At 41.8% G+C, this 27,253-nt stretch overlaps 4 protein-coding genes across 11 annotated transcripts; all 4 read right to left on the reverse strand.

The window, feature by feature from the left end:
* Positions 1–274: 274 nt before the first annotated feature.
* Positions 275–1,539, reverse strand: LOC102703391 (NDR1/HIN1-like protein 2). Its single transcript, XM_006652992.3, has one exon. It carries the CDS (start codon positions 1,235–1,237, stop codon positions 620–622), a length of 618 nt encoding a protein of 205 aa, XP_006653055.1. The 5' UTR covers positions 1,238–1,539; the 3' UTR covers positions 275–619.
* Positions 1,540–3,860: 2,321 nt separating this feature from the next.
* LOC102712632 (exocyst complex component EXO70A1-like) lies at positions 3,861–19,723 on the reverse strand. Of its 8 annotated transcripts, none has more exons than XR_001550138.2 (14): positions 19,515–19,722; positions 19,290–19,385; positions 18,069–18,277; positions 17,737–17,970; positions 17,498–17,636; positions 17,194–17,406; positions 16,829–17,034; positions 16,519–16,719; positions 16,350–16,449; positions 16,097–16,224; positions 15,856–16,002; positions 15,110–15,259; positions 11,889–12,016; positions 3,861–4,211 (listed from the first exon to the last, which is right to left on the reverse strand). XR_001550138.2 is itself a non-coding variant. In XM_006653838.3 (13 exons), exons 1-12 carry the CDS (start codon positions 19,668–19,670, stop codon positions 15,112–15,114), a joined length of 1,977 nt encoding a protein of 658 aa, XP_006653901.1. In that variant the 5' UTR covers positions 19,671–19,722; the 3' UTR covers positions 11,700–12,016; positions 15,110–15,111. The 8 variants fall into 8 exon arrangements, 1 of the variants encoding a protein (XP_006653901.1); XR_001550136.2 differs by lacking the exon at positions 3,861–4,211 and adding an exon at positions 6,372–6,567; XR_005811704.1 differs by lacking the exon at positions 3,861–4,211 and adding an exon at positions 9,247–9,305.
* Positions 7,919–9,076, reverse strand: LOC102703676 (NDR1/HIN1-like protein 1). Its single transcript, XM_006652993.3, has one exon. It carries the CDS (start codon positions 9,028–9,030, stop codon positions 8,368–8,370), a length of 663 nt encoding a protein of 220 aa, XP_006653056.2. The 5' UTR covers positions 9,031–9,076; the 3' UTR covers positions 7,919–8,367.
* Positions 19,724–20,509: 786 nt separating the features above from the next.
* On the reverse strand, positions 20,510–26,448 carry LOC102712908 (exocyst complex component EXO70A1-like). Its single transcript, XM_006653839.3, has 12 exons — positions 26,075–26,448; positions 25,852–25,947; positions 24,889–25,094; positions 24,570–24,806; positions 24,021–24,159; positions 23,743–23,955; positions 23,102–23,307; positions 22,540–22,740; positions 22,332–22,431; positions 22,096–22,205; positions 21,850–21,996; positions 20,510–20,913 (listed from the first exon to the last, which is right to left on the reverse strand). The coding sequence occupies exons 1-12, from the start codon at positions 26,213–26,215 to the stop codon at positions 20,805–20,807; spliced, it is 1,905 nt and encodes a 634-aa protein (XP_006653902.2). The 5' UTR covers positions 26,216–26,448; the 3' UTR covers positions 20,510–20,804.
* Between the last annotated feature and the right edge of the window lie 805 nt (positions 26,449–27,253).

Below are 27,253 nucleotides of genomic sequence, written 5' to 3' on the forward strand. Positions count from 1 at the left end.
TTTCTTTCTTTGAGGGTAAAGTTTGGAAACTTTTTCGTTGTGATTACTATGTGATATGCTCACCTGACCTGTGCTGTGAATTTCATCACGTCACGGCTTGCCCGTGACAAAGCTATCCAACAGGAGAGATTTTTTTTTTTTTTTTTTGACAATCACTGACGATAAACAGGTAAACACTGGCATCTTTCAGCATAAGAACAGTGAGAAACATGCTCGCAATTCCCAGAATTCTGACAGAACCAACGATGCATCATAACAAGTAATCACTCAGAGATGGTCACAGAAAGTAGTAGATATAAGTAATAGGTGAACCTGAATAAAATCTGAATGTATCAACATATCCGATCTGTAACAGCAGTAAGTAAGCAGTGCCCAAAGAGAGGGGAAAAATAAGAACAAGACATAGATCAATGGATCGATAATATGTGCATGACAGTCGCTAGAGAACCTAAACCGCGACCATGTACAGCTACATCCGGCGAGCAGCTAAATCCCTCATCAACAAATCGAAAGAAACAAAAGAATCCACCCATCCATCCATATAGAACATAGTGATAGTAGGCTGGCTAATAATCCCCAAATGCGAACCAATCCATGAGACAGAGAACGGTGGGGGGAATCAGAACCAGACTTTGCAGTCGGTGGGCTGGAATGCGGCGGAGTTGGAGTTGGGCACCGGGACCGTGATCGGGCAGCTAATCTTGGCCTTGGGTCCGGGGACCTTGAAGGCCCAGACCTTGACCCTGAGCTTGGCGTTGAGCTTGACCTCGATGTCGAACTTGCCGCTGGTCTGCTGCGACCTGAAGTTGGCGGCGGTGATGTCGCCGGTGAGCGGCTGCTGGCCCTTGAAGGAGGGGGAGAGCTTGGTGGAGGCCTCGGTGGACTGGAAGAAGGGGTCGAGGGGGGCGTATCCGAAGCGCTGGCCGTCGAAGAGGGCGAGCGACTCGACGTTGTCGTAGTAGAGGCCGACGCGCTTGTTGGGGTTGCGGACGGTGAGGTCGACGTTGAGGTTGTAGGCGAGGGCGGAGTTCTGGGCGAGGGTGAACTGGACGAGGGAGGCGGAGTCGACGGTGGCGGCGATCATGTGGGGGCGGAAGATGAGGTAGAAGATGAGGGCGAGGACGCCGACGGTGACGAGGAGGGAGATGAGGATGCTGCAGAGGCAGCTGAAGAGGCCGCACGCCAGGCACTTGCACGGGCAGCACAGGCACGACACCGCCCTGCTCGCCGAACCCATCGCCGCGCCGCCGATCGAGATCTGCTCCTCCTCTTCCCTTCTGTTCTCTTCTCTTGTCGTGTGTGTGAAATCTCTCTCTCTCTCTCTCTCTCTCTCTCTCGATCTCGATGCCCAGGAAACAAGTGGAGGAGGATGGCAGACGCTTGGCTTGCTGTACTCGTATGTATATAGGACAGAATGGCTCGGCGACGCGGTTGTTGTGTAAAACGCGTGGGTTTTTGGAGGTTTGCACGGCGACGGCGAGGAATAGTAAATTTGGCAGCTGTTGTGTTGGGTTTGGCCGAGTTGTGGATGGTTTGCGCTGCGGCGAAGTGGCGGAGATGATGGTGGTGGAGGAGTGCGGGTGCGGCCACATGCATGTGGTGTGTGTGTGTCTGACGCTGTTGATGCGGAGAAGACGTTCGCGTGGTGGAGCTGTAGCCGTTGCCGGCCTGCTTGCCCTGGTGGTGGTTGAGACCCAAACCCACGCTCCGCTCCACCTGATTATTGTTGTTAACTCGCCTTATTAAGACCCAGAGCGATTCACAAGCAATGCACCTAAACAATTCGCCGTGGGACTGTGCAAATGCGTATTTAGTCTTTGTTTTCGCGACTCCTTTATTTATTTTCCTTGGCTTTAGCCGGCCACGCGGGACGCTTTGGCAGGTCAATTTCTTTTCGCTGCAGCAACTAACTGCCATGAGGATATATTAGTAATATTTTTGGCTGGTTAATATAAAGTTATGCACATGATCACGATTCCATCTGATTCTTACCGTTTATGTTATATAATATCTTCCAGAAATGTTTAAAATTGATCTCACCGAAACTGATTTTTGAGAACTATGCTAGAAAATATGTTTTCAATAGGTTTCTAATTTATTCTTAATATTTACGCATGCTTAAAATCAACTCTATTATATCCTAAATTTGTGTATTTTTATGCCTAATTTTTTTAAGTAAACTTAATACCAAGTTTTGTGGAGTAAAGTATTAGCATTTTCCTAAAGACGCTCTTAGAGCATCCAATAACTCTTTTATCCCATCATCTATCCTAAAAATAGAGGATTGAGGATAAAAATAGTGCTCCAATAAAATATCTATTCCATCCTCTATTTTTAGATATTCTCTATATCAGGAGAGAGAACATTTATCCATCATCTAAAACTCAACTATCCCCACTTTGACCATTATAAAACATAAAACAAATGTATGGTAGTTATATATATCAATAAAATATAATAGACTAGAATATAGATGCTCTAATATGGATGATCTGTTGGAGCACACAAATATATAGAGGATGAAACTGTTTTAGATGGACATCCAAACTAAGATATAGAGAACCAAACTTAGATGAGCTATTGAAGATGCTCTTATAAGGATATTCACATTGGAACGACCTCAATTGATGTTTTTTGGCTGGCCTTATGACACCTCCCCTCCCCTCTCCGGTAGTATCACCTCAAAATCAATCATCTATGCTTCAAATCCATCAGTTAGTCATCGACCCCTTCTTTTTTCTCCTACGATGGAGGGTCAAGGTGGTGTGGGCCTATGAGAGGCGTGTGGGCGATGAGATCCATAGAGGGTCTCTTCTCAGCATGACGACCATGGTTAGGAGCTTAATGGTGCATCTTACCACATCAAGGTAAATCGAGCCTTGTGCCCCTATCAGATCGACGTTGCTCTCTATCCCTTTTCCGATCACAGAGGGTAACTCGATTCAACGATGATGACGATGGCCTATGCTAGGACACGAGGATGTAGAGCTACGACATCCCCTATGAGGACCCTTGCCGTGTCTTTGTGCTACTTATGCTGAAGGTGCGCATAACTTTCAAGACTACTCGCCCCGTTATCTCTCGAACACGACAGACCGCGTCAGATGTGGTGTGTGCCGTTAATGCTCTAAGGATGCGTTGGCATACTCGATATTTGCACACACATTTTCGAATAATTAAATTGTATGTTTTAAAGAAGTATATATATATATATAGTTAATTATTTCATCTTTAATAAATTTTTAACTTTATAGTAGTTAATTTATTATTTATACCGTTAAATAGTTATAGAAAACCGGATAATATTTCATATCTCATCCTTCATAAAAAAACGGAAACTAGATGGTTGTAAATCCTTGCAGACATCATCGTTGTTTCTGCGTGTCAGGTCCAAACGAAGCAAAGGCGGAAACATCCTTGCAGCGCAGATCGATTAGATTGCGCAAATCAATTAGATTGATGAAGCCGTGTCTGGTTGCAACGGCGATCGATGTCGCGGCATTAGTTTATGCGGGGCGACTCGTCACAGTTGAAACGTTCGCTTGTCCCGCGCTTGCTTCCCATCCCACTTTCTTCGATTCACTCAAAGGCCACACGATCCACACGTCGCTCACGTGTCACTTTCAAGTATAAGCCAGATCGCTTGGCGTTTCAACGGGAAATTTCGTCAAAACTCTGCCGGCTATTCAGCTGTTTAGCGCAACAAGCAACCGGTTTCTGCGTCAATTTATTGCGCAAACACGCGTGACGACTAACCTATGAGATTGCTATCCTTTTCTTTCCTTTTTTTTTTTCTTTGACCTACACGGCGTACGACTACTTTGGGCCTTTGAAGCAGATCAGACGACACAGATGGGGCACTTATCAAGTTGGGAATAAGTTCATCGTAGATCCCTTAACTTAACGTTGAATATGTCTTATGTCCTTTAACTCTAAAACCAGAAATGTATATCCCTAAACTTACATAAACCGTTCAAGGAATGCTCCCTGGTAGTATTGACTCCAATTTTTAGCTGGTTTCGCTGACGTGGCGTGTGGTGGGCCTCACGTGACTTTTTTTTTCATTTTTTTTCTTTCTCTTCTTTTTCTCTCTCATGCTCTCCTCTCTCTCATCTTCCTCTCTTTGCGGCGGCGGCGGCAGCGGCTGGCCGTGCTAGGGCTGCTCCAGGCTTACACATATCTACGTCGGCGCCAACCGGCTCTCCGGTAGCCTGCGAAAATTTCAAAGTCCTTCGGTTAGCCATAAGAAAAACAGAGTGAGCAAGAGTGTGAGATTGTTTTGTTGCTGACACTGAACGCACTCTTGCCGCCTCCCCTGGGCTTCCGCCCGAGCTTGTGGCTCCTTTTCTTGGAGCAAAGCATGTACAAGATGAATGCTATATATACACACACATCGTTGTGTTTTTTTTTGCACGAACTGTATGATACCAAAATCTAGAGCTAATCAGAACAAAGCTTCGAGCTCTTTTTAAGGCATGAATAATCATCGGGGAGAAGAAAAGAGGCTACTCGGTGATAGAAGTAAATCGGCCGTTGGAGATGGAGGCTCCAAATAATAATAGCCAGTCGTTGTCGCCGGCAAAGCGGCTGGCTGACGTTGTTGCCCAAGTGCGAGCACTAGCGCGTCGGCAGCAACCACCTGATCAGTTGCCAATGTGAGCTTCTGCACGCCAGCCATGAACTCCTCTGGCCGGGTGTGAGCTCGTACACGATCACCGCTCCCGTGTTGCCGCCACCGCCGCCGCTGACACGGGGTTTCTTGGGCGGCCGGCTCATTTCTCCCTCAACCGCCGCCGCTGCCGCCACCGACATGATCAGCGGATGTGGCCTTGGGCCGTGGATGCTGTGGCCTGGCCTCTTTGCCTTCGACGGCGATGGCGGCGGCGACGAAGACGACATGGTCCGATCGCTGCATCCTCGCGACGTTGTTCTCATCGGATGTAGTTGTTGCTGCTGCGTGGTATAGATATGAACACAGAGTGAGCACATGAGGTTGTTGAGCTGGACGAGCGAAGGCGGCAGGCTACCGGAGAGCCGGTTGGCGCCGACGTAGATGGAGCAGCCCTAGCGCGGCCAGTCGCTGCCGCCGCCGCCGCAAAGAGAGGAAGAAGAGAGAGAGAGAGCACATCATGAGAGAGAAAAAGAAGAGAAAAGAGAAAATGAAAAAAAAGGTCATGTGGGGCCACCACACGCCACGTCAGCGAAACCAGCTAAAAATTAGAGTCAATACTGCTAGGGACCTTCATTAAACGGTTTATATAAGTTTAAGGGTTATATAAGTTTAAAGGTATACATTTCTAGTTTTGGGGTTAAAGGACCTGATACAGATTCAACCTTAAGTTAAGGGACCTACAATGAACTTATTCGTTCAAGTCGTATTGCAGCCTGGGCTTGTTTGCGCAGCAAAACGCGCCCAATAGTAAATGGACCAAGCGACTCACGAGAAAACGTGGGCCGGTGTTGAGCATGACAAGAGGAATACTTGGGCCTCTGCTTCTTCTTCTTTTTCTGGTTCTGGATCGGACCAGCGTTACGTTCACCGATGTAAGTACCACAACCTCTGCAAAGCATTTCTATATTGTTTAACATAGTTTAAGAATATATTAAAATATTTTTATTTAGTTATTTTAGTAGTTAATTTTTAAATTTTGAATTGATTATATTTTATTTTTGAAACATCCGATTGCCTCTAGAGTCATTAGAATGATAGAAATAATGAGAATAATGACATAAATACTTATATTATAGTATAAAATTTAAATTCTAAAAATACTTATATTTTGGAACGGATGGAGTAATATTGACTGGTCTGATGCATGGCAACAGGCAATCGGCTGATGCTGTATCGATCCCAAATGAACGACATTTTCACACATCATTCACTGAACCATCATCCCTTGTGGACAAGTCCGCAGGGTCTCGAGGTCTTCCCTTAGAATAGCAGCCAATCCCCCCGGCCTTTTCACTTTCCCCACTTTGAAGAAACATCCAGGAAGCTAGCTAAAGTCGCCCTTGATCAAAAGCTATTTGCAGGACTAGAGTACAGTGTGTGCTACTATATACCACTGACCCTTACCCACCGATTGATCGAATACTATACATACACACCGGGTAGTTTAGAGTATCCCCAACAGCTCATCCATCATATCCTCTATCTTAGAAATAGAGAATGAAGAATAAAAGTTGAGCTCCAGCCAAACATCTATTTCATCATCTATTTTTGGATGTCATTCATATTAGGAAAGAGAGCATCTATATTTAGATGTTCTCTCCAATCCTCTAAATAGATATAGAGGATGTCATATATAGATGATTTGCTGAAGTACAAAAGAATATGAAGGATAAAAGTGTTTTAGATGTTCATCCAAATGAAGATATGGATGACCAAATTTAGATGAGCCGTTGGAGATGCTCTTAATTAGCTTAGCTACGTACGTACAGAGCAGCAGATAGGCAGGCACATCCCAAAATTATAAAGCCCTCATGGGCACGACATTCTTCATGCATGGAGCCAACCCTATCTCTGTCTCAGCTTCCTTTATATCATCATCATCATCATAATCACAACTGCACAGGAAGCTGCATTTGAATGTACACATACTAGCAGAGTAGCAGACATGGTGTACTGTGTACAACACTTCATCCATTTTAAATTAAAGAACACATTTTGTTTTATCAAAACAAGAGTTTAACTAAAGATTACTATAGTAATATATCACTTATGTGACACGGAAGTATAATTATAAGAAATAATTTTAAACATGAATACGGTAATACAAATTTTGTGTTATAAGAAGTATATACTAATAAAGTAATCTTTGGTCAAACATTTATTCGAACGAAACAAAATAAGCTATATATTTTGAAGGGGAGGAATTATACGATGTATGTGTATAACCAAACCAAAAAGGCAAGGTATCAAATTGATTTTGATAGGGCCAACATGTATTCTGCAGAATACTTTTGCTAGCTAGCTACCTACGTTGGTGCGAGCCGATCCAGCGAAAGGGACTCGCAACTGAAAGCGTTATCTGCTACCATCCATTCTCCTGTACCATTGTCTACTACTAGAGTAGATTAAAGATGGTGTCTATATCTATAATATGACGATATTATATACATTTTTTTTTCTGAAGAGCAGATAGTAGTGATCTGTATACGTGTACCATGCGTGCCCTAACAAAAGCACATGTAGAGTTTGGTTTAATTTGGTCGCATCTACCAACCATGCCAATTTGCCATGCATTCTAATCATGGCACGCGAGATCACAGATTAAGCGTCTATGCATGCATAATAATAATTCATCATGCAATTAAGATTACTTGTATTAATGTTAACTAGGCCATGGGTTAATTGGTCCATCATAGAAGCTAGCACCTCGCAGACTCATCGATGAATAACTAACTAAAAGGGAGACTACCTGTGAAAGAGTCACACGAGCTAGTCAATGAGGTTTACTAATACTAGCTGTTAAGTCATCACATGCTGTGATGCTGGATTGCTAGCTAGTTGACGTGTTCTTAGAGCTAGCTAGCAAGAAGCAAAGTAGCTTTCCTTAATTCCGATGATGATAAACATAAAAAAACGAAAGGCACCACAAATTGTCGATCGATCACTCTGAGAAAAAAAAAATGGCTCAAGATGGCGAAACAATAATAAGAGTTGCGTCGCCATCAGCATGTGCGATGACGTGCAATGGCTCTCCCCGGCCAAGCACAAGGAGGCCAGCTAGCGAGCGAGCTAGCTGCCCATTGGTCCACTCGCAACAAACTCTCATCGATCATCGATCGATGGCTGAACGGGAACTAGCTTAGATTTTCGTTGTCAGTACGTCTTGATCTTTTACAAAGGAGGCGCTTTAAACTAAAAGCTGAGGTCCAAGATAAAGGTCAAATATATCAAGCACAAGCTTTCATTTTTTAGAGAAAAGATTGAAAGGCAAGACGATCAGAAAACCAGGAGATATATAATAAACATATTTAGTGTACCCACCTTCGAATTATTGCAATGCAAATCGAATTATGCAGGTCCATCAATCCAATATTAATCCAACATGTATGAAGCAGCCTTCACGTCTACGCCCCAGCTGTACGTACGCCTATCTTTTCAGAATACAAATTTCCCTTTCACTCCAAGCTACACTAGCTCCAACCAACTACGGTCTAAATTATGAAGCTGGTACTAACTCCGGTGTGATCGATCGATTTTCTTCACTTATATGATACTGATTCTGAAGAAAATTAACCAAGAAGAGGAAGAAACTAACATATGTTTGTTGAGATCGAAATGAAAGATAAAGAAGCAGGAGAAATTGAGTGTGGGCTAGGAAATGGAAGAAAAAAAAGAAGCTGTACGGTACGTCTAGTCTAGACATCGACGGAGCAGGCGGCGGCCTGCTGGAAGCGGAAGTATCCGTCGCCGCCGCCGGTGGTGCCGCCGTAGCTGCCCTTGCCGTCGTTGACGGTGAGGAGGGCGGGGCAGTTGACCTGGAGGTGGTAGTGGCCGGAGATCCAGGTGCCAACCTTCCAGCGGACCCAGCCGTCGAGGCGGATGTCGATGAGGACGTAGCCGGCGGTCTCGTCCTGGGCGAGGGCGACGGCGAGGTAGGGCGGCAGGACGACGTGGTCGAGCGACTGGAGGAAGGGCGACCAGACGGACTGGTCGTAGTGGCCCTGGTACTCCACGGGGAGCTGCGTGGGCACGGTGATGGCCGCGCCCTTGTACTGCGCGTACACGTCCACCTTGTCGTAGTAGACGCCGACGCGGCCGTTGTCGTTGCGCGCCGCCACGGTGGCCTGCATGGTGGTGAAGAGGTAGGTGGACGCCGGCGGCGTGACGTTGAGGCACAGCACCGACAGGTCCTGCAGGTAGAAGCGCGGCTTGTGCGGCCGCAGTGCCACCCACACCACCAGCACCACGAACACCGTCAGCAGCAGCAGCGCCACCACCGCCCACACCACCTTCCGCCGCAGCTTCTTCTCCTCGCACTCGCACCCCTTGTGCCCGCCACAATCCTTTATCACCGACATCTTCTTCCTACTTCTCTTTGCTTTCTCTCGTTTTTGATGATCTTTGGAATGGAGGTCGCCGCTGCAGGTGAGGAGAGCTATATATATCGGTCGGTGAAGTCGCTCATGTACAGTGCAGCAATGGCAGATTGCTGATTGATTGATCGGGAATTTGGAACCAGAGCAGGAGGTGATCAAAATGCATGGAAGGCCAGTGTGAGCAGGTTCAGTTGTTGGCTGCTGCTGCAGTGCTGCTCACTTTTGGGTGGCTCTCTCACTGGACTTTCCACGGTTGCCTGTTTAGCTTTGGGGTATTTAGTTCGAGAAAAGGAAATTTTTAAATGTCATAATAAATATTTGACTGGATGTTGGAAGAGGCTTCAGACACCAATGGAAAAACTAATTTCAGAACTCGTCTGAAAACCACTTTACGAATCTTTTAAACCTAATTAATCCATCATCACCACATGTGGTTACTGTAGCACTTATGACTAATCATATACTAATTAGACTTAAAAGATTCGTCTATGATTTCCTCTCTAACTGTGCAATTAGTTTTTTTTATCTATGTTACTGCTCCATGTATGTATCCAAAAAATTCGATGTGACGTTTTTGCGGAAAAATTTTGGGAACTAAACAAGACCTTAATTTCACTATTTTCAGCTTTCTAAGCATTATATGTTTCAAGGACTGTGGCTGGTTTATTGTGATGGTGGAGGAGCTGTTGGGGGTGAGTGGTAAGCCACAAAAGGAGCAATGATTGATTGAAAGGCGATTAAGTTTTGTTAAGGATTAGGGAAAAACACCTTTCGTCAATACAAAAAGTGCAAAGGGATGAAGGATTCTTTTTGAAAGAATCGATCAATGAGAGAGGAAGAAAATTAAAGGGAAGGAAGAGCGTTGGGCGCACAGGTGAGTGAGAGAGAGAGTGCCTTTGCATCATTTGGAAGGCGAGTGTGAGAGTGACGAGGCGCGTTAAACCTTGCTTTACACGCCACATAGCTTCCATATCGATCCTAATATTATAGAATCACCACTAATTAAGCTATAACGGGCATTACCAATGTCGTCATTTAGTAATAAGCACAAATGACGCCGAGTGAGTCAAACAGAGATAGTGAGATATTGGAGAGTACTTAACGATGTACGATCTTATGACGTCTGCAGCTGAGCAACATGTGCAATCAATCGTCTCATGCTGTTCAATTGCACTAAGCACTCTGGTTTTACGCTTTTGACCACCTCTTGTCACATAAGTAAACATAACAATGAACTGTGTACCTAGCCATCAGCAGGTAATTAACCAAGCAAGGATGATTCATTATTGGCAGTAAGAGAGCCACCAAGCGGGTAGGGTGTCCACATCAGATGAAGACATCCAAAGGAAAGGAAGCTTGACAGGAAGAGAAGAAGCCGTCCCCTAGAACGATAATAATAAATGGGTCCCGTACCTCTCCTTGTCCTAGTTGCCTAACTGTAACCCTCATTCATCACATTTTTGCCTTATTTTTTTAAAAAAAATAGTGAATGGTAATTTAGGCCTCAATATTTTACTTTCTATCATCTTTAAACTAGTCCATTTACTTTAGACTATATATTTTTACCATTATCGTAGTTTAGATCACTCCAAACAATTTTTGATATACATTAAGTCCTAAAGCACATTTGCGCCTATGTTTAGTGGAGGAGAGACTCAACATACCTAGAAAAAATGGTTGGGTGGTCTTATCTGCAAAGATGATAAAATTATCTGGTCTAAAATAAAAATATTAGTTCAAGGTAGTTTAAAGTAAAACTTTGACAATAAAATATAAAATAAACAGCAATTTACATTTTAAAAAAATATACCATGGTAGCAAGCGTCAACGTCTGGCCACACTCATGTCTAGGCGTCTCCTATCATGTGCATCGAAGCACATACACAAGCAGGGATTCACTGACTCACGAAAATGGCTAAATTACCAGCAAATGGCTATATGAGTTTGCGAATATTAGGTGAGATAGAGAACCAGAAGCACGCTTGCGATTCTATCATCCATGTGCCAACAAGAACCAGCTTTAAAAAAACTGGAGGCAAATGTGGAAACAATCAGCCAGCCATAGTACAATCACACTGGATCGAAAGGAACGATTGCCTAGCGAGACACGTAAATGAATAGAAGGATGGATGAGACACTAAAGTACACAACCACATAACATGGAAGCTTCTTCTACAGCCGTCCTTGCACCATGTTTGGGCTTGTGCGAAAACGGAGGGCGAAGGCCAACTAATTTTAATTGGGCACTAGTCTAGCATCTGCACTCAGCAGGGTTGTTGGCAGATAGAGTCCAAAGTATACAGCTCACATTGGGAACCCATGTTAGGGACGGCTCTTACATGCTACGCCCTGTAATCTTCCAATACATACCATTTTTCTTTAGAGGTCCCTATCTTTTCACTTATGATTATTAAGCTATTTTTTAATTATAAAATTTAAATTTGGAGTTGTTATTAAGGTTTTTTCATCGTAGTTCATTTTCTAGCATTTGCTTTAAATTAATAAGAACACTTCTATCAAAATTTTACCCACAAATTATTTTTTTAGTAGTTAATAAATCATTTCACTTATGCTCAAAAAGAAAGATGATGTAGTGAATTTGTGGTACCAAAATGTCACATAGGAGTATCTTTCACACTAGTGCGCGAGACTTTGAACCAGCCAACCAGAGTTCTGATAAATTGATTGCCTCTATCTAATACGGTATGACATATTGCAAGGAACGGTGCACCCTCCCATTACTGCGCACCTGATGCCTGCCGTATAATCGACTAATAGCATCAAATGGCAGTAGGCACAAATGCAGTGTTTGCACGGAATGGAAATAGTTGGAGGCTCACCTGTGCTGCTGTGCTCAGTTGACATAGCAAAATATACCTCGTGCTTTCCATGCTCTTTAACGATGGCAAATTCTGAACAAGGCTGGGGAGCCTGCTGCCCTGTTCGATGACTTCTACAGGAGTCAAGCCTGAGGCGACCATGACATATAGAGACATTAATTAGGGGGACCAGATAAATAAAAAAATATTGACGTATGCATCACCTACATGACAGCCCGAGTTACAAAGGTTTCATGGACAAACAAATCCTGACAGCATAAAGTAAACATAGGGCCTTTTCAGAAAAAAAATAATTTATTAATAAAACTTTTATATATGTGTTCTTAGCGATCTAAAAGGTAAGACTGAAAAATAAATTATGATAAAAAACCCTAAGATCATGTAAATTTAAATTTAAAAATTTAAAATTTGGCTTATAAGCTTAGAAAAACGAAAAGATGGAGGTGAGAGAATTTTGGCCTTGCCTAATGGGTTTGGGGGGGGGGGGGGGCCTAACAGAAATAGCTCAAAAAGAAGCCCGTTCCGTTAAGGGTCTTGCCAAGACCTGTTTTAGGTACGGTTATTTGTTCCTAAAAGTAGTGGTTGATAAACACCTTTTATGATCGAATGGAAGTTTATCAACCTCTCTTTGTCACCCAGACAGAACTAGCATGCTTAACTACCCCGCGGCAAAAAAAAATAGCATGCTTAAAAATGATACAAAGATACGGCAGGAGTCAACGGCGAAAGCTTAAACAATGAAATGAATGTGTAAGAAGTAATTATGTAAGAAAAACAATATATATGTTGTTAAGTTCCCCAGGACAATGCCCTAAAGGAAAAGGATACCCAGAGTGGATTAACATTTTTCTTGCAATGTTTCGCAATTCTTCATGAAAAAGTTTTACACCAACATAGAAGGTGTGGGAGCACAATATTGCCATAAAACTACTAACAAGAACTCATCTTTCTCTACCAAAATCTTTACAAACCATGCATCTTTTCTAGTATGATATGAAATATCACAGGAACGATAGGCGAAAGCAAATATGTATGAAATATAAGGCATATATGATTTGCATTCACCAAATTAAGAAACAGAAACAGAATTCGTTGATCGAAACAGTTCCAATAAACTGCGAACATCATCCTTTGAAGCAGAAAATGGATGAGAAGATGATAAAGTTGCCAGAAGCACAACCAAGAACCAACTATATGCCAAGCCTCTAAGGACATCTACGAAGAAAAGGGAGCACCAGAAAGTACTGCAACCACAAAGGTGCTATCATCTTTCTTAGTCTGAATATAATGGGTCCTCATCCACTATGGCACAATGTCATCATAAAGGCAATAAAGAAGAATCTGCTATCAACTTTCTGTACATTAAGCTCTTGGATCTTTGCAATTTTGTTAACGAGAAGGGAGGAAATCATTTATGTAGGAGTAAAGAAACATATTATCCTGTCATAAGTGGGGTCATACTTATGCATCTCAATATACCAAAAGAACCTAACAGAATGATCCTAACTAAAAGGATGGATAGGAAAGAACTAGAATAAAGAGAGCAGGTGTGGTCCTAGTATATACGGTAATAATGGTGGCCAATTAGATTTAACTAGTTTGCACTAATCAGAAAAAGACAATACTTAACATACAGTATGACAGACATTTTATTTTAAACAAAATAAGGCATGCACAATGTAGGTTACAGTGGAAAATTTTAAACAAAAGAAGTGGAAGAAGGTATGTTCATTCTAGTATAATATTCACCCAACACAACCACTTCCTATGTAGGAGCTAACAACCTATCCTCTTCCAAAATGATTCACATTTGTGCTACATACAAAATGACATCCATAAGCTCAGTTAATGCTGTCAACACCAGTCGTTGTTAATAGTTGTCTTCTCCTAGTAGCGACAAATTATCCTCTTACTCCTGATGTAGTGTGACAGTAATAAAGTGAAATATGATAACTATTCACATCATTTATGGTCGATAACTCCATGTCAATTGAAAAACAGCATGTAAACTGCTATACTTTGCCCTGAATGAGCTGCAGAATGCTTTCCTGTAAACAGCCTCCAAAAGATGAGAAATATTCTTCCACCCCTATCTTTTGGCTTTTGCCTATGCTTATAAACCAAATTACGGTGTTGTTCCATCTTTTCATCTTTTGCAAAAAAGGAAGTATAACTCTTTCCACATTCCCCTCTCTTGCTATCTGGGGCATGCAAAGATCAAATGTTTTCCTTTTCTGCGTCAATGAATGATTCATGTTCATTGCTCAACAAGTTCAGTACGGATATTGTTCAGTGCTGATATCAACTTAAACTCACTTTTAATTTAATTCCATCTCATCTATACAATTTGAACTTGTTGTTACCGAGAATGGCTGAGAGGAGTACAGATCAAAATTTAAGAAATCGGGCAACAAAACTACTGAATACTGTAGATTTGATATTTATGGACTTCAAATGATTGTACTGTTACTCTGAATCGTTGTTTGAGTTTTGATTTTACCGGAATACACACACATACAATATACAAGATCTGAAGAACAGGGAAAAGAAAGCTGCAAGCAAGGGAAGCTGAATGTATATTAAAAAGAATTGTGTGCTTTCAGGAAGATAAATGTTTTCTTATCGAAAGTAGTTTCGTAGCAACACACATGCATGTAACTAGTGAAACTAAAATGTATGGTTTGTTCTTATACTAACAGGATCTGGAGGGTGGTGAAAAGTTGGATGGGTTTCAGATTCCAGCTCCAGGGAGAGACAGATTGGAGCCTGGCAAGCTGGTGGACTACAACAAGGAAATTTTGTCGGAAATGCCACAGGACAAACTTCGACACCAGTGTTCCTGCCTCTTGGTTGCTGTGGAAGGAGAGGAACGCGAGAATTTTCAACCAAAGAAACCGAACAGTGCAATGGTTTGCGGACTTCAAAGAAGAGGTCACAGTTTCGATGGCGGCTATTTCTTCAGGGTGCCAGAAGGCATAGGCTAGTTTCTGGCTTTTGTAATCTTCCTTCTTTCTCAGCTGTATCTCTACAGCTGCTACCTCACCTAGTGCCTGTAACTAGGTTTCCTCAGGTTGTACAATTGTAAATTCTTCACTTAATGAAATTGGGCGACCAATCTTGAGTCTTCCCGGCAAAAAGAAATTAAAATGCACTTCCTTTTGTTCCAATGCACTATGACAATATATAGTACAGATAGGGTTCAGGAAAGTCTCTTGACATACAGTTAAGCGGGATGCTTGTTGCCATCGGAATTCGTGGTGGCCTGATCACTTCGTAATTTCTTTGCAAATAGATTACCAAGGGCTTGCTCAAGTGATTCTGGAGTATACTTCATATATTTTAAAGCGCCAGGGCTGTTCTCAACAAGAGGCCTACATGATGAAAAAGATAATTAACAGTACAAATAACATGATTTGTAAACACAAAGCTATTATACTTTTCTGTTTGTATGTTCTGCAATGATAATCCTGAAGCTATGTGAAGACTGAATAGGAAGTATGGACACAATTGTTTTCTTCAAAAAGTGTGCTACACACTTTTGTGGTTAAACTAGATCCAGAACCCCCAAAGAGCAAGAAACACTAATAATGTTCAGATTGGCATTGTCCAGACCTAGCTAGCACACCAACTATTAAGGTGTTTTCATGGTTGCGCAGACAGGGATATCAGCTAATGAAAAACTTGGTCATATTCTTTACTTGGTATAGAATTCATCAGTAAAGACTGATAACTCTCCTAAATAATGGCTAAAGTACTTATGTCATTCACAAACCAGATTACCTATACATTCATGTTATCTGGTACCATTCCACCATTTGCCACTAAAAGAGTAAAAGGCAATAGCCAGTTGTTGTTCAATGCACCCAAAAGATCTAGTAACCATAAGATAAGCAACAAGAAATGTCTTGAGAATGCTGATAACGAAATAAAACAATGCCATAAAACCAAAGTGAAATTGGAAAAATACCCAAAATGTTTCAGAAAAGATCTGTAAGCAGGTAACAATATTTCAGCAATCGTAAGAATTAAGGTTTCTCGTAAATCTCTGTCGGGGACATCCCAATTTATCTGTGTTTGGAAAGTTTCTTCAAATCGCATGTTGAAACGTTTGAATCTGAGAATAGTTGAAAAAACAGCATAGTAAATCATGAGAACCACCAAAAACAGAGAACATACTACATTGAGTTTCTTTGGTATTTCAGCCTAACCTCTCCTTGATCACAGATCTGGAGGTTGCACTGCTCTTAATATTTCTAAAACTAAAACTTCCTTGAGTAGCATCAGTAGAATATCCTACTAGTGAAATATAACCTTGAGTTGATAGGGACTCCACTACCTGCAAAATAAATTTAAAAAAGGTTAAAAAATAAACTGGTCTGTCTGTAAAAATCACAAGAGATGCATGGTTAAATTGTGCTATCGAGGTTAAGCTTTTCCATGAGTTGATGGGCACTCCAATACCTTTAGCCACGCGATTCTTCTATATTGAGTAGCCTGCTGTTGCACAATCCTCCGTTGTCTCTCAATCCAATCAGCGCCAAATAAATCCTTTGCTTCTAATCTGAGAATAAGAAAATAGTTATATCATTCAGCTAATAAGATTTTAGATCCTTATATGATTTTTATTGACCTGTGGATAGACTTGACAATATAATGGATGTTATTCATTAAGAAAAGGTGCTCCAGAGAAAGGTCCTTGTATTGCTTTGCTTTCGTAGCTAGATTGGTCTCCAGAGCATGTATAACACCAAAAAGTTGAGAGGTCACATCGGTATCTTTTCGATCTCCAACACAGGACTCTCCAAAGATCTGCTTTAGCAATGGTTGATACCTGCATCAGTTTGATAGTTGTTAAGTCAGATTTTTATTAACAATATTAGGCCATATTTTATCAGAGGTTATGTTGAAGAAAAACTCCCGATCCGGCAGATTTCACTTACTTAAAATGAATTTTGATATGATCAGTAACATAGCTGGTCAGAGGATGCACAGCCCCATCAACAGTCATACTCATTGCCGAGTGATTCACAATGTATTCCATGAAGTCACCTAATGTATTTTTCACAGTCTGTGAGAGGCTTTTAATCAAAGCAAGGGCAGATTTCCGGTTTTCAGAGCATGCATTACCCACAAAGATTGCCTCAACCTATCATAACGGACCCAAGAATAATGATTAGTTCTTCGAAATGAGAAAACACACTCATCCAGAATGAAATTTATTTCTTTCCCTCATATTTTTGCCCATAAACAAAAAAAGGAATACAAGTACATAAACAGCAAAAGTAAGGTGTCATTGTTTGTTCACCTCAGGTTGAAGTTCCGATGTGGCTTCATACATATCTAGAAGTACACCTAATTTATCTGGCGATGTTTGGGATTGAACAACAGCCTCTCCGAAACTGAGTAGAGTCGAAAGGCTTTTTGTTGTTACTTCAGCAAAACAATTATCCTTCCATGTACACTTTCTTCCAAATACTTGATCACACAGCATGCATTCACTACCAAAAAGCAACTTTACCTGTTAAAATAAAATAGTCAAATATTACTGGCAAACAGCATCTTGCATTTTAAACAATACGCAGTAAGGGAAGAGAATCGAAGAGAATCACAGTAATTCGGAAGGACTGTCTCCAGTGGTGAATTTTAGCATCCAAGGTCTGAGCCTGAACATGCTGCACTTCTTCTTTTGTAACATATTCAACTCCCAAGTTCTTAAGACTTTGTTCCAAAGTTGAACCCCGAATTTCTCTGTGGGAATGATGGAAGATGTGAACAAGCAAGCAAAATCGGAATCTGAGACACAATACATTACGAATAGAAAAGAGTTTCAAACTTTAGTAGATTGCACCTGTATATTTCCATAAACTTCTGGTGGCAATCAAGTTGAACCGATTTCTGTGATAACTTTGAGAGCAAAGTCAAGTAACATGGATCAATGAGTGTAGGAAGAGTGCACAAATCATACTGATTTAGCTGTGCTTCAGAGTAACCATCAGCTGATGGGCCAATAAGGTTCTGACTTGACAATTGCTGATCCAAACTTGGAAGACAGTTGAAAATATGCTCAAACTCTACAGGTTTGCTACAGGGGAAATGAGATAGTAAAGCGGTTTATCATGAAATCCTTAATTTGTAAATATTCCTCAATAGATATGTGTCTAAACAAACAGATAGCCAAACCTGCATTTGGTTAACAGCCTCTGGAATTCATTCTCCAACCCATGGACTGCTTTAGAAAGCAATTCATTAACATGTTCACGAACGTCATTACCATCTCTACAGCTTCTCTTGGAAGTAAAAAAGTATTTGGCACTTCTCAATTTATCAACTGCCTCAAGATAGGTATTAAGATCCTCATTCAGCCTGTCCAATAATATCACATGCTCTGCCTGTAAACATGGAAAATCAATCAAATGTTACTAATAAGGAACCCAATTCTAGGCAAATAAGAAGCAATCTAACATGATCGCCCATAAAAGTCATCAAGCGAATTTTTACTCCAACCAAACTACCAGAGCCCTCTAGGTCCTAGCAGAAGTTCAGTTATGAGACTTGGAATCTAAGTATTCCTGTAACCTTCGGCCGAGTTCGTGCATATAGAGGCCGGCGTTCGATCCATTTCAAAATCATTCGCATCATCAATTCATCAAAAACTGACATGAGTGATTAGGATTACTACCAGCAGATGTCCTTACGGAGAACCGGAGCAAAACACAAACAATTTACCACGCGAGCATTGCACTGCAACCTCTCCCCGACCAAAACCCAAACAATTTACCATGCGAGCACTGCACTGCAACCGCTCCCCCGACCAAAACCCAAACAATTTAGTACGGCACAAGCAAAGGAAAGGGAGGAGGACGGGGAGGGCAAATGTCTCACCGCGGCGCGTCGTCTCCGTCGCGCTTGCTAGGCGGCATTGCTAGTCCTCCCAACCCCACCTCCTCCGACCGCCGGTCGCCACGCCGGAGCCTTACCCGCCGCCGCCGCGCATGGGGTGTGCAAGCTGATCGGCCCAGCCGGCCTACAAATAGAGAACCCGCAGCATCGCCGCCGCGGATTGGGGTAGTTTAGTGGGCCTTAGTTAGCTTATGGGCTAGATGGGCTGTAAACTAACTAGGTTTCGGTGGGCCTAAGGTAGTTTATGGGCTAAATGGGCTGTGGACTACTAACTCGGTTTCTGTTGGGCCTAAGGTAGTTTATGGGCTAAATGGGATGTAGACTACTAACTGGTTTCTGGTGGGCCTCCAGTCAATGCCGGGGCCCGAATTGAAGCTTGTAACCAATGCACTGGTAATCATCATTAGCTAACGAAATCCTCGAAACGCACGGAGGAGGAGGTGAAAAATGGTAATTAATCCGCTGCTTGGCAAGGAGGATCGAATCAGGAAGCACATTTACCTCGCTAACAAGGTCGACGTGCCGCAAGATCGTCCCGGCCGCCCTGAGGCTCCTCCTGACGTTGTCGTGCGCCCTGCACGCCATGTGCGTCCTCTTCTGCACGCACGCACGCATGCAAACACCAGACCCATTCATTCCCAGTAACTCGTGCTCTACATGCGTCGTCTTCTTCCGGCAGGAGAAATAGACAGATTAAAGATCGAAACGAGAGCGGATTACTACCACCTTGGCAGGGCGGATGGCGCCATCAATGGCGGCCTTGTGGCTGCTCAGGGAAGTGCCTATCACGGCAGCCTCCTCGAGGATCGCCTCGCTGCTGTGTATCGCCTCGCGCAGCTGCTTCACCTTCGCGCGGATCGCCGCCTCCGCTGCTCGCTCCATCGCCCTATTGCTAACGAAAAGGAAACACGCAGGTTGAACGGTGGACGGCTATATAGTCTGTTGTGCATGTGGAGAGATAAGAGCAATTTTGAATGGAGGTCGCAGGGTTTTTTCCCCGTCTCTTTCGCCCACACATTCTTATCGCTAGTTTGTGTACACGTATAGCTCGGGTCGCTTTTGTATCAACCATGTGTGCATATACCACAACTCCAGGTTCGGTCCACCGCATCTTACGTTAAGGGCACCTTGATTTTAATCTCACTGTTCTTTTATGAGTGAAATTATTAAAGAAGCAAAAATATGTTTTCGGGCCAATGTAAGAAAGTAGAAAGTAGAAACTGTGGTTATGTGCTCTATTGGTCCCAAACTAATGGGGTTTTCTGAATTCAGTCTTTTTTTTTTGGGTGGGGGGGGGGGGGGGGGGAGGTGCTCTTCTGTTTTCCATAATTACAAGGTCAGCTAGAATACATTGAAATTTCACTTTGAGTTACCTAGAAAATGAACTAGAAAATGAAATGGGTATAAAACTTTTTGGTCATGCCTAGATTCATTTGTGTATCTAACACATATAAAAAACATATACATCGATACATGGATAAATCTAAGTAAACTATAATATAGAATAAGTAAATTATAATATAGAATAGAGGGGGTAATAATTATGGAGGAAGCACTAATAAAAGTTGACCCTGAGTTCACAAACAAGGAAAATAAAGGTTAGCCTGGACCGCGCATATGTGCAAGTGCAACCAAGTCAGCAATGTGGCAAACAGTTCCCACTTGCGAGTTGCGACTCGCAACTGCAAAATGGAGGCACTAAAAAAAACATTGGACAATTATTGCACACTGGCACACTGCTGAATGCTGATACTCGATAATGAATGCACTAATAACAAGAGTGTTTCCAACATATCAGACCGAGCCTAGCTCCTACCAAATCAACAAAAAATCATAATTGGCAACTAGGGCAGTATCTATACAAATCATGCACCAAATCACGGAAAGGTGCACATAGCAGCGGTTCTTTTTCTGCGTAGCAGGACTACGTAAACAAAAGATGCTAATAGGGCTCCAATTTACAGAAAATTGAATCACATCTTCACTGGTGTATATTAAGCAGCCACATATCCAACATCAAGTACGCTCTTGTTTTCCTTCAAACAAATTGCCAAGCAGTACCTCGACTTGCTCAGGAGTGTGCTTGACGTATTTTCCAGGTGCTTTACTGTTCTCAATGAGAGGCCTATAGATTAACAAGGTAAGTTTAATATGCTTCACCGACATCAGTCATACTGCAAAACCATATCAATAGAAATATGGAAATAAAAGAAAAGGAAGAACACTTTCATTTATTAAACAAAGAGGAAATAATCGGATGGCAATGCTCAATCATCAAAATTCTGCGGGCCAGGGCTTGACTGGTTTAGAACAAGAAAATTTGTTTTCTTGGTAAATGAAACAAAAAGGACAGGCAAATTTCTTAAAGAGCAAATCAGAGATGATACAAGGAACAATTATTTTGCCGAATGACAGCCAGTCAAGTCCAGTTCCATGTGGCATACGCCAAACCTGGGTATGGTGAAACCACCAAGAAAGCTTTATTCACACTGACTACTCCAGGGTCTGCTGCTATATCTAGTTTTCTAATAACAAACTGATAGCAACTTCCAGCCTAAACATTCAGAACCAGGGTTCACTTTTTCAATTGAGTGTCGTCAGATCCTGACCCCCAGCAGTATGACATTTTTCAACAAAATTTCAATCAAATTTTAGTTAAATTCTACTTTAGAATTTGAATTCATAAAAAACATTTGAAATTTCACCCAGAATCTACTTTTGCCCCTTGCTAAAACCTCAAAATCTCATGTTTTTCGTCGAAAATGTAAACCCCGATCAGGATTCAGGTCTAAATGTCTAAAAGTAGTATCAGGTTCTAGGGATCTATCTGCAAAATGCTAGAATTTGCAAAGAATCAAATTGGCAGGTACATATCATCATGGTTTTCTTTTACCAAATTTAATAACACAACTGTGGCACAACCAAGAAATGCACCAACTCACATATAACTGCTAGAAACAAATGCAAGACGACAGGAATGTTTGAATAGAAAAAAAAAGGAGAGTTACAGTCCATGCACCAATTCACTATTTACATGTAATGAGGTATCAAGTAAACATACCCAAAACGCTTTAGGAAAGATCTGTATGCAGGCAACAGAATTTCGGCAACTGCAAGTCTTAGTGACTCACGCAGCTCTGTATCTGGAACAGACCAGCCACACTGTTTTTGGTAAATCTCCTCAAATAGCACGTTGAAAGACCTGAATCTGGTCACATCACAGTGGGCGAAACAATGTTTGAGAAATTAAATGGTAAAACATAAGTCATTAAAAAGCAAACTGGAATTATTAGCGTATATGACCAACCTCTCCTTGACTGCGGCTCTTGAAGCTCCACTGCTATTGCCTCCCTCGCTTCCTACTTGACCACTACCTCCTGATGAAGTCAAACCTTGACCAGAGAGGCATTGCAAGACCTGCAAAATCAGAATATAGGCATAAATATTTACTAATCTCACTCTTCCTATTAAAGATCAACATTAGCAACAAAATGCAAGAGAATTAAACAGCAGATTTTATTCAAATATGTCTAGCAAATGGACCTTTGACCAAGCAATCCTTCTATATTGATTTGCATTTTGCTGTACAATTCTTCGATGCCTTTGAATCCAGTCATCCCCCAATAAATCTTTGGCTTCTGATCTGAAATGAACGAAATAAAAGAAGGGCATTAGACTGTATGCACCCATGCACTTACTGATCTATTGGCTATTGTGATTTTGCTTGCTACCTTACTTCATAGGAACATACCTGCGGACAGATTTTACAATATAATGAATGTTATTCATCAAAAATATGTGCATCAAAGCAGGATCCTTGTATTGTTTTGCTTTTGCATCCAGATTATTCTGTAAAGCCTGCATGATACTCATGGTTACAGTGGCCAGCTCTGAACCTGTTCCATCTTCCCTTTTAAACTCCTGGAAGAGCTGTTTTAGAGTTGACTGATAGCTGCACAAAGGTTAATTGCTGTCAATTTATTTTCGGCAAACTGGCAAAGCTATAGCCAATTGCAGCTTGGTAAAAACAAAACATTCTGAATGGACATTAAATAGGTAAAAATCAGATATCATGTCAAGACAATGTTTGGAAGAATGGTACAAAGAAGTTTAGCTACAAATGAGTTTGATTTTTTTTGGTTTTGGTGTATAAGTTCATCCAAAACAAGAGAAATACAACAGCAGTCAGCAATGATTGCAAAACACAAAGATTAGCATACTGGTGGATAGGATTGAAGAAGTAACACATGAAAATATAGCCAGGCACCTATCTAATTACAGGAAAGGTTAAGTGCACATGATCGTATACTTACTCAAATAAAAATTTAACATAGTTAATCACATAGCTTGTCAAAGGATGCACTGTCCCATCGATATGAATATTTTTTGTTGCATCCTTTTCGACAGCTTCTTCAAAATCACTGAAAGTCTTCTGCGCAGTTTGTGCTAAGCATTTTGTCAAACTCAATGCAGACTCACGCATTTGAGAGCATGATTCTCCAACAAAGATGGTGTCAATCTACACAATCAATTAAAAATATATTAGATATTACTTATTTCCACATCTAAAATAATTTGCATTTGGTTGGCAGTTTAAATTCTCCACAGTTACAATAAGATTTGTCTAGTAAACTGCATTTTTATTAAAGAATATGCAAACATGAAAATCCAAATACCAAAGACCATGGTGAAAATTGACTTTTGATAGAAGGTAAACTTAAGTACAGATGGACCAGCAGTGTAAGTTTGGAAATGTGGTATCAAACTGTCCTATGAGTATAATAATGCCCCATGTACTACTCATATTTTTAAATCTGCAGTGAGAAGTTTGGCATTTTGCAACATTCGTAGAAACTTACAGACAGATCATTATCGTTATGCAATTCTGCACAAAAGGGTTGTGGCTGGCCAATGGAACAATAAATAGATAGTTATGGTATGATCAGAAACTTACATCTGCTTGAAGTTCACACATTATTTCATACATGTCTAGAAGCACAAAAAGCTTCTCTGGTGATCTTTTACTCATAGCAATTGCCTCTCCAAAGCTGAGTAATGTAGCCAAACTATTCTTAGTTATTTGAGAAAAGCATTTATCCCTCAAAGATTGACTGCAATCAAAAACTTGGTCACAAAGCTGACGTTCCGCGGCAAAAAGAAGTTTAACCTGTTTAAAGCAAGTGTCAGCAGAGGAATATTGCAATATATAGTAGATAAGAGAAAAATCCTTACCGCAATTCTCATGAAGTGAATCCAGTTCCCTATTTTAGACTCCAAAATTTCCCAAGGCATTTTCTGCACTTCATCTTTGCTGAGTTTTTCAACACCCAAGCTCTTCAGGCTTGACTCTAAAGCAGAAGCACGGGCTTCACTGTGCAAAAGAGGAGAAAGTGCTTCAGCAAATCACTTCAACAATAGTAAAGCTGCATAGGAGGCAGTTAGCACATAGGTCCATACAAATACTGCAGGAGACAAGTGCTTTGAAATTATTCACTGAGATTCCTTTCAGCTGGGAATTGGTAGTGCAAACTAAAAATCTTTTTTCATGATTTTGACAAAGGCCAAAAGGGTTCACAAATATACTCAAATTGGCAAGCATGGCAATAGCTGCCTGGCGTTGCTCCTATACCCAAAATCTTTCAAAGTGAGCAGTTTCTTTATCTATATGAGATCAAATGGACAAGCATAACCAAAAGTTCTAGATTAACAACTTTAGTGTCTACTTATCCATGAAGTGATAAATAGGTACGTATAACCTGAAAAGATTTTTCCTCTTTTTACCTGTATATTTCTGAGCATTGCTGTTGGCATCCAGCTTGTACCAACTGTTGTGCTAATTTAGCCAGAAAAGGAATGAACCTTGGCTCAATAAGAGCGGGAGGACTGTATACAGCAGCCTCCGAGTTCTGCTGATTTTCGGAATGTGATGGGTTTTTTCCACCTTCAGGATGAGATTCAGATGATGGTCGAAGAGTACTTGGAAGGCAATCAAAAAGACGATCAGGCTCGATAGGTTTGCTGAAATCAGTCAGGAGAGTGCACAATGCAAGTTAGATGACGTTGAGGTAAAAACAATCTAAACTAGTAACTAAGACACAACCTGCGCTGAGTCAATTGCTTCTGGAATTCATCCTCCATCTTCACAAGAGCCTTAGAAAGGAGGGAATTCACATGGTTGAGCACACCATCACTGCTTCGGTAGCTCCTATTCGAGCTAAAGAAACGCTCGATACTTCTCAACCGATCGACTGCGTCTAGAAAACCTTGAAGATTTTCATGTGGCCCCTTCTGTATTTCACGCTCTGCCTGCACAGATGACAACGACTGTAATCAGACCTTTCTTCCAAGCAGTCCAACAATTTCGAAAGATAGCTAGGTACAGTTTTTGCATTCAGGGTCCTCAAATACCCATCAAAAGAAAATCTATATCCAACCATTTAGTTGCCAAACCCAATATGGTCAGCAAATACATGTTAAAGAAAAGATAGATGCCAAACCCAACACATTTTGAAATACTTACTGAAATGCATGTTAAATTTTTTACATGCATATGACCACATGCCATGGAGAATTCTCCTTACATATCTAACCAATTCATGCTGACCAATTGGTACCACACCAATGGCACATTCCCTCAGCAGTGATGTAATGTAAAGTATAATTGGAATAAATTCCAATATCTAAAAAATAATTTAAGCTAAAATTGTCACAGCAACATGCAGGCAAGACATCAAGGACAATCGAGAAGAAGGCCAATGGGAGATAAGCTCCTGCAAACAAATGAGAAGGACTGTGCATGCTGCAGGATTGCTGTTTTGAATTTCGGAGGAAACATGCATTTCGAAACTTAAAAAAAAAAGAGGGGCTAATCCACCGTGCAAGCTTCCAACAAAAGTGTGCATCACCCAGTGGAGTGAGATCACACCAACTACCCGTTCCCCACACCCATCGGGCACGGAAGAAGCCGCTACAATTTCAAGTTCCATTCATCCACAAGCGAGCACATATATTGTTATGGTAGCATGTAAGAAGTAGGGAAAATCGGGTTGATGCGATGGAGCACCTCTCGAGTCCGATCGAACTGTGTGAGGATGACATCAGCGGAGCGCAGCGTCCGGTCGATGTTCTCGTGGGCCGTCCGCACGGCGTGCGTCCTGACCTGCACACACAGAGCCATAGAGGAGAGGGCGGGCATGAGAACACCAGCCAGAGAAGAGAACCAAAGCCTCTGGCGAATTGAACCCTAGCGAGCGAGGGAGTAGAGTGAGCGAGTGAGCAGGCGGCACCTGGATTGGGCGCATGGCGGCGTCGAGCGCGGAGAGGCGGCTGTCGAAGGAGCCAAGGATGGAGACGACGGCGTCGGTGACCGACTGGCTCTTCTGCAGCGACTCCCGCAGCAGCGCCGCGCGCTGCGCCAGGGTCTCCATCGCCCGCCCCGCCGCTGATGCTCCTACTGCTACAGGTCGGCCGCCGCCTCCAGAAGGTTCGAGAAGGGGGAGGGGTGGATCTGGGGACGGGGAGGAGGGAGGGGTGGCTTGGTTGGGGAGACAGATCGACAGGGTGGATGGGAGATGGAGGAGGAGGAGGAGGACCCCACCGGCGGCAGGCGGAGGAGAGCAAGCAACGCAACGCAACGCAAGTCGATTGCTCAGCGGGGAAGGAAAGCGAGCGAGGAAGAGTCAAGTGCAACGGTCTGTGACTTCTCTGTCGCCTGGGCCGCCAGACGCGGCAGCTGTACTTGCGCACATGGAACGATTTTCAACCCTTTTTTCCCCTTGGAACAGAGGACATTTGAGGAATTTTCACGATAATTATGGTGTGTTTAGTTCGTGAAAAAAAAACTTTCTGACTATCATCGGATGTCGGAAGGGGTTTTGAGCATGAATGAAAAAACAAATTTTCATAGCTCATTTGGAAACCGCGAGATAAATCTTATGAGCCTAATTAATTCGTCATTAACACATGTGGTTTATGATAGCACTCATGACTAATCATGTACTCCCTCCTTTTCATAACGTAAGATGTTTGACTTTTTTAGTTATAGTGTTTAACCACTTGTCTTATTCAAAAAATTATGAAAATATCATTTATTTTGCTTGTGACTTACTTTATTATCAAAATAACTTTAAGCATCACTTGTCATTTTTTTATATTTGTACTAAATTTTTAAATAAGACGAATAGTCAAACGTTAAAACCAAAAATGTCAAACGTCTTATATTATGAAACGGAGACAGTAATAATTAGGCTTAAAAGATTTATCTCATAATTTCCTCATTAACTGTTGCATTTAGATGTTGAAGATTCGATTTGATATTTTTGAAAAAAAAATTTGGAAACTAAAATAGCCCTTAGGTTTGGGTTCTTTATGCGGTTACATTTGGTCGATTATGAACACGTAAAACGAGAAATTGATATTTGATTAATTGATTATTTAATATAGAAAAGGTTGACAGGTTTATTTGT

Source organism: Oryza brachyantha, chromosome 4 (genome assembly GCF_000231095.2).
Source record: "Oryza brachyantha chromosome 4, ObraRS2, whole genome shotgun sequence".
Taxonomy (NCBI): domain Eukaryota; kingdom Viridiplantae; phylum Streptophyta; class Magnoliopsida; order Poales; family Poaceae; genus Oryza; species Oryza brachyantha.

Bases quoted from the DNA above. Each gene is read 5' to 3' on its own strand.
- LOC102703391 (XM_006652992.3), bottom strand. From the start codon at position 1,237: ATGGGTTCGGCGAGCAGGGCGGTGTCGTGCCTGTGCTGCCCGTGCAAG.
- LOC102703676 (XM_006652993.3), bottom strand. From the start codon at position 9,030: ATGTCGGTGATAAAGGATTGTGGCGGGCACAAGGGGTGCGAGTGCGAG.
- LOC102712632 (XM_006653838.3), bottom strand. From the start codon at position 19,670: ATGGAGCGAGCAGCGGAGGCGGCGATCCGCGCGAAGGTGAAGCAGCTG. The intron at 17,407-17,497 runs GTGATTCTCTTC...TTATTTTAACAG, and splicing joins GACAGTCCTTCCGAATTACT to GTAAAGTTGCTTTTTGGTAG. The intron at 16,450-16,518 runs GTCAATAAAAAT...TCTTATTCTCAG, and splicing joins ATTGTCAAGTCTATCCACAG to ATTAGAAGCAAAGGATTTAT.
- LOC102712908 (XM_006653839.3), bottom strand. From the start codon at position 26,215: ATGGAGACCCTGGCGCAGCGCGCGGCGCTGCTGCGGGAGTCGCTGCAG. The intron at 25,948-26,074 runs GTGCCGCCTGCT...CTGTGTGTGCAG, and splicing joins CCGCCATGCGCCCAATCCAG to GTCAGGACGCACGCCGTGCG. The intron at 23,956-24,020 runs GTAAGGATTTTT...TGCTTTAAACAG, and splicing joins TTCACTTCATGAGAATTGCG to GTTAAACTTCTTTTTGCCGC.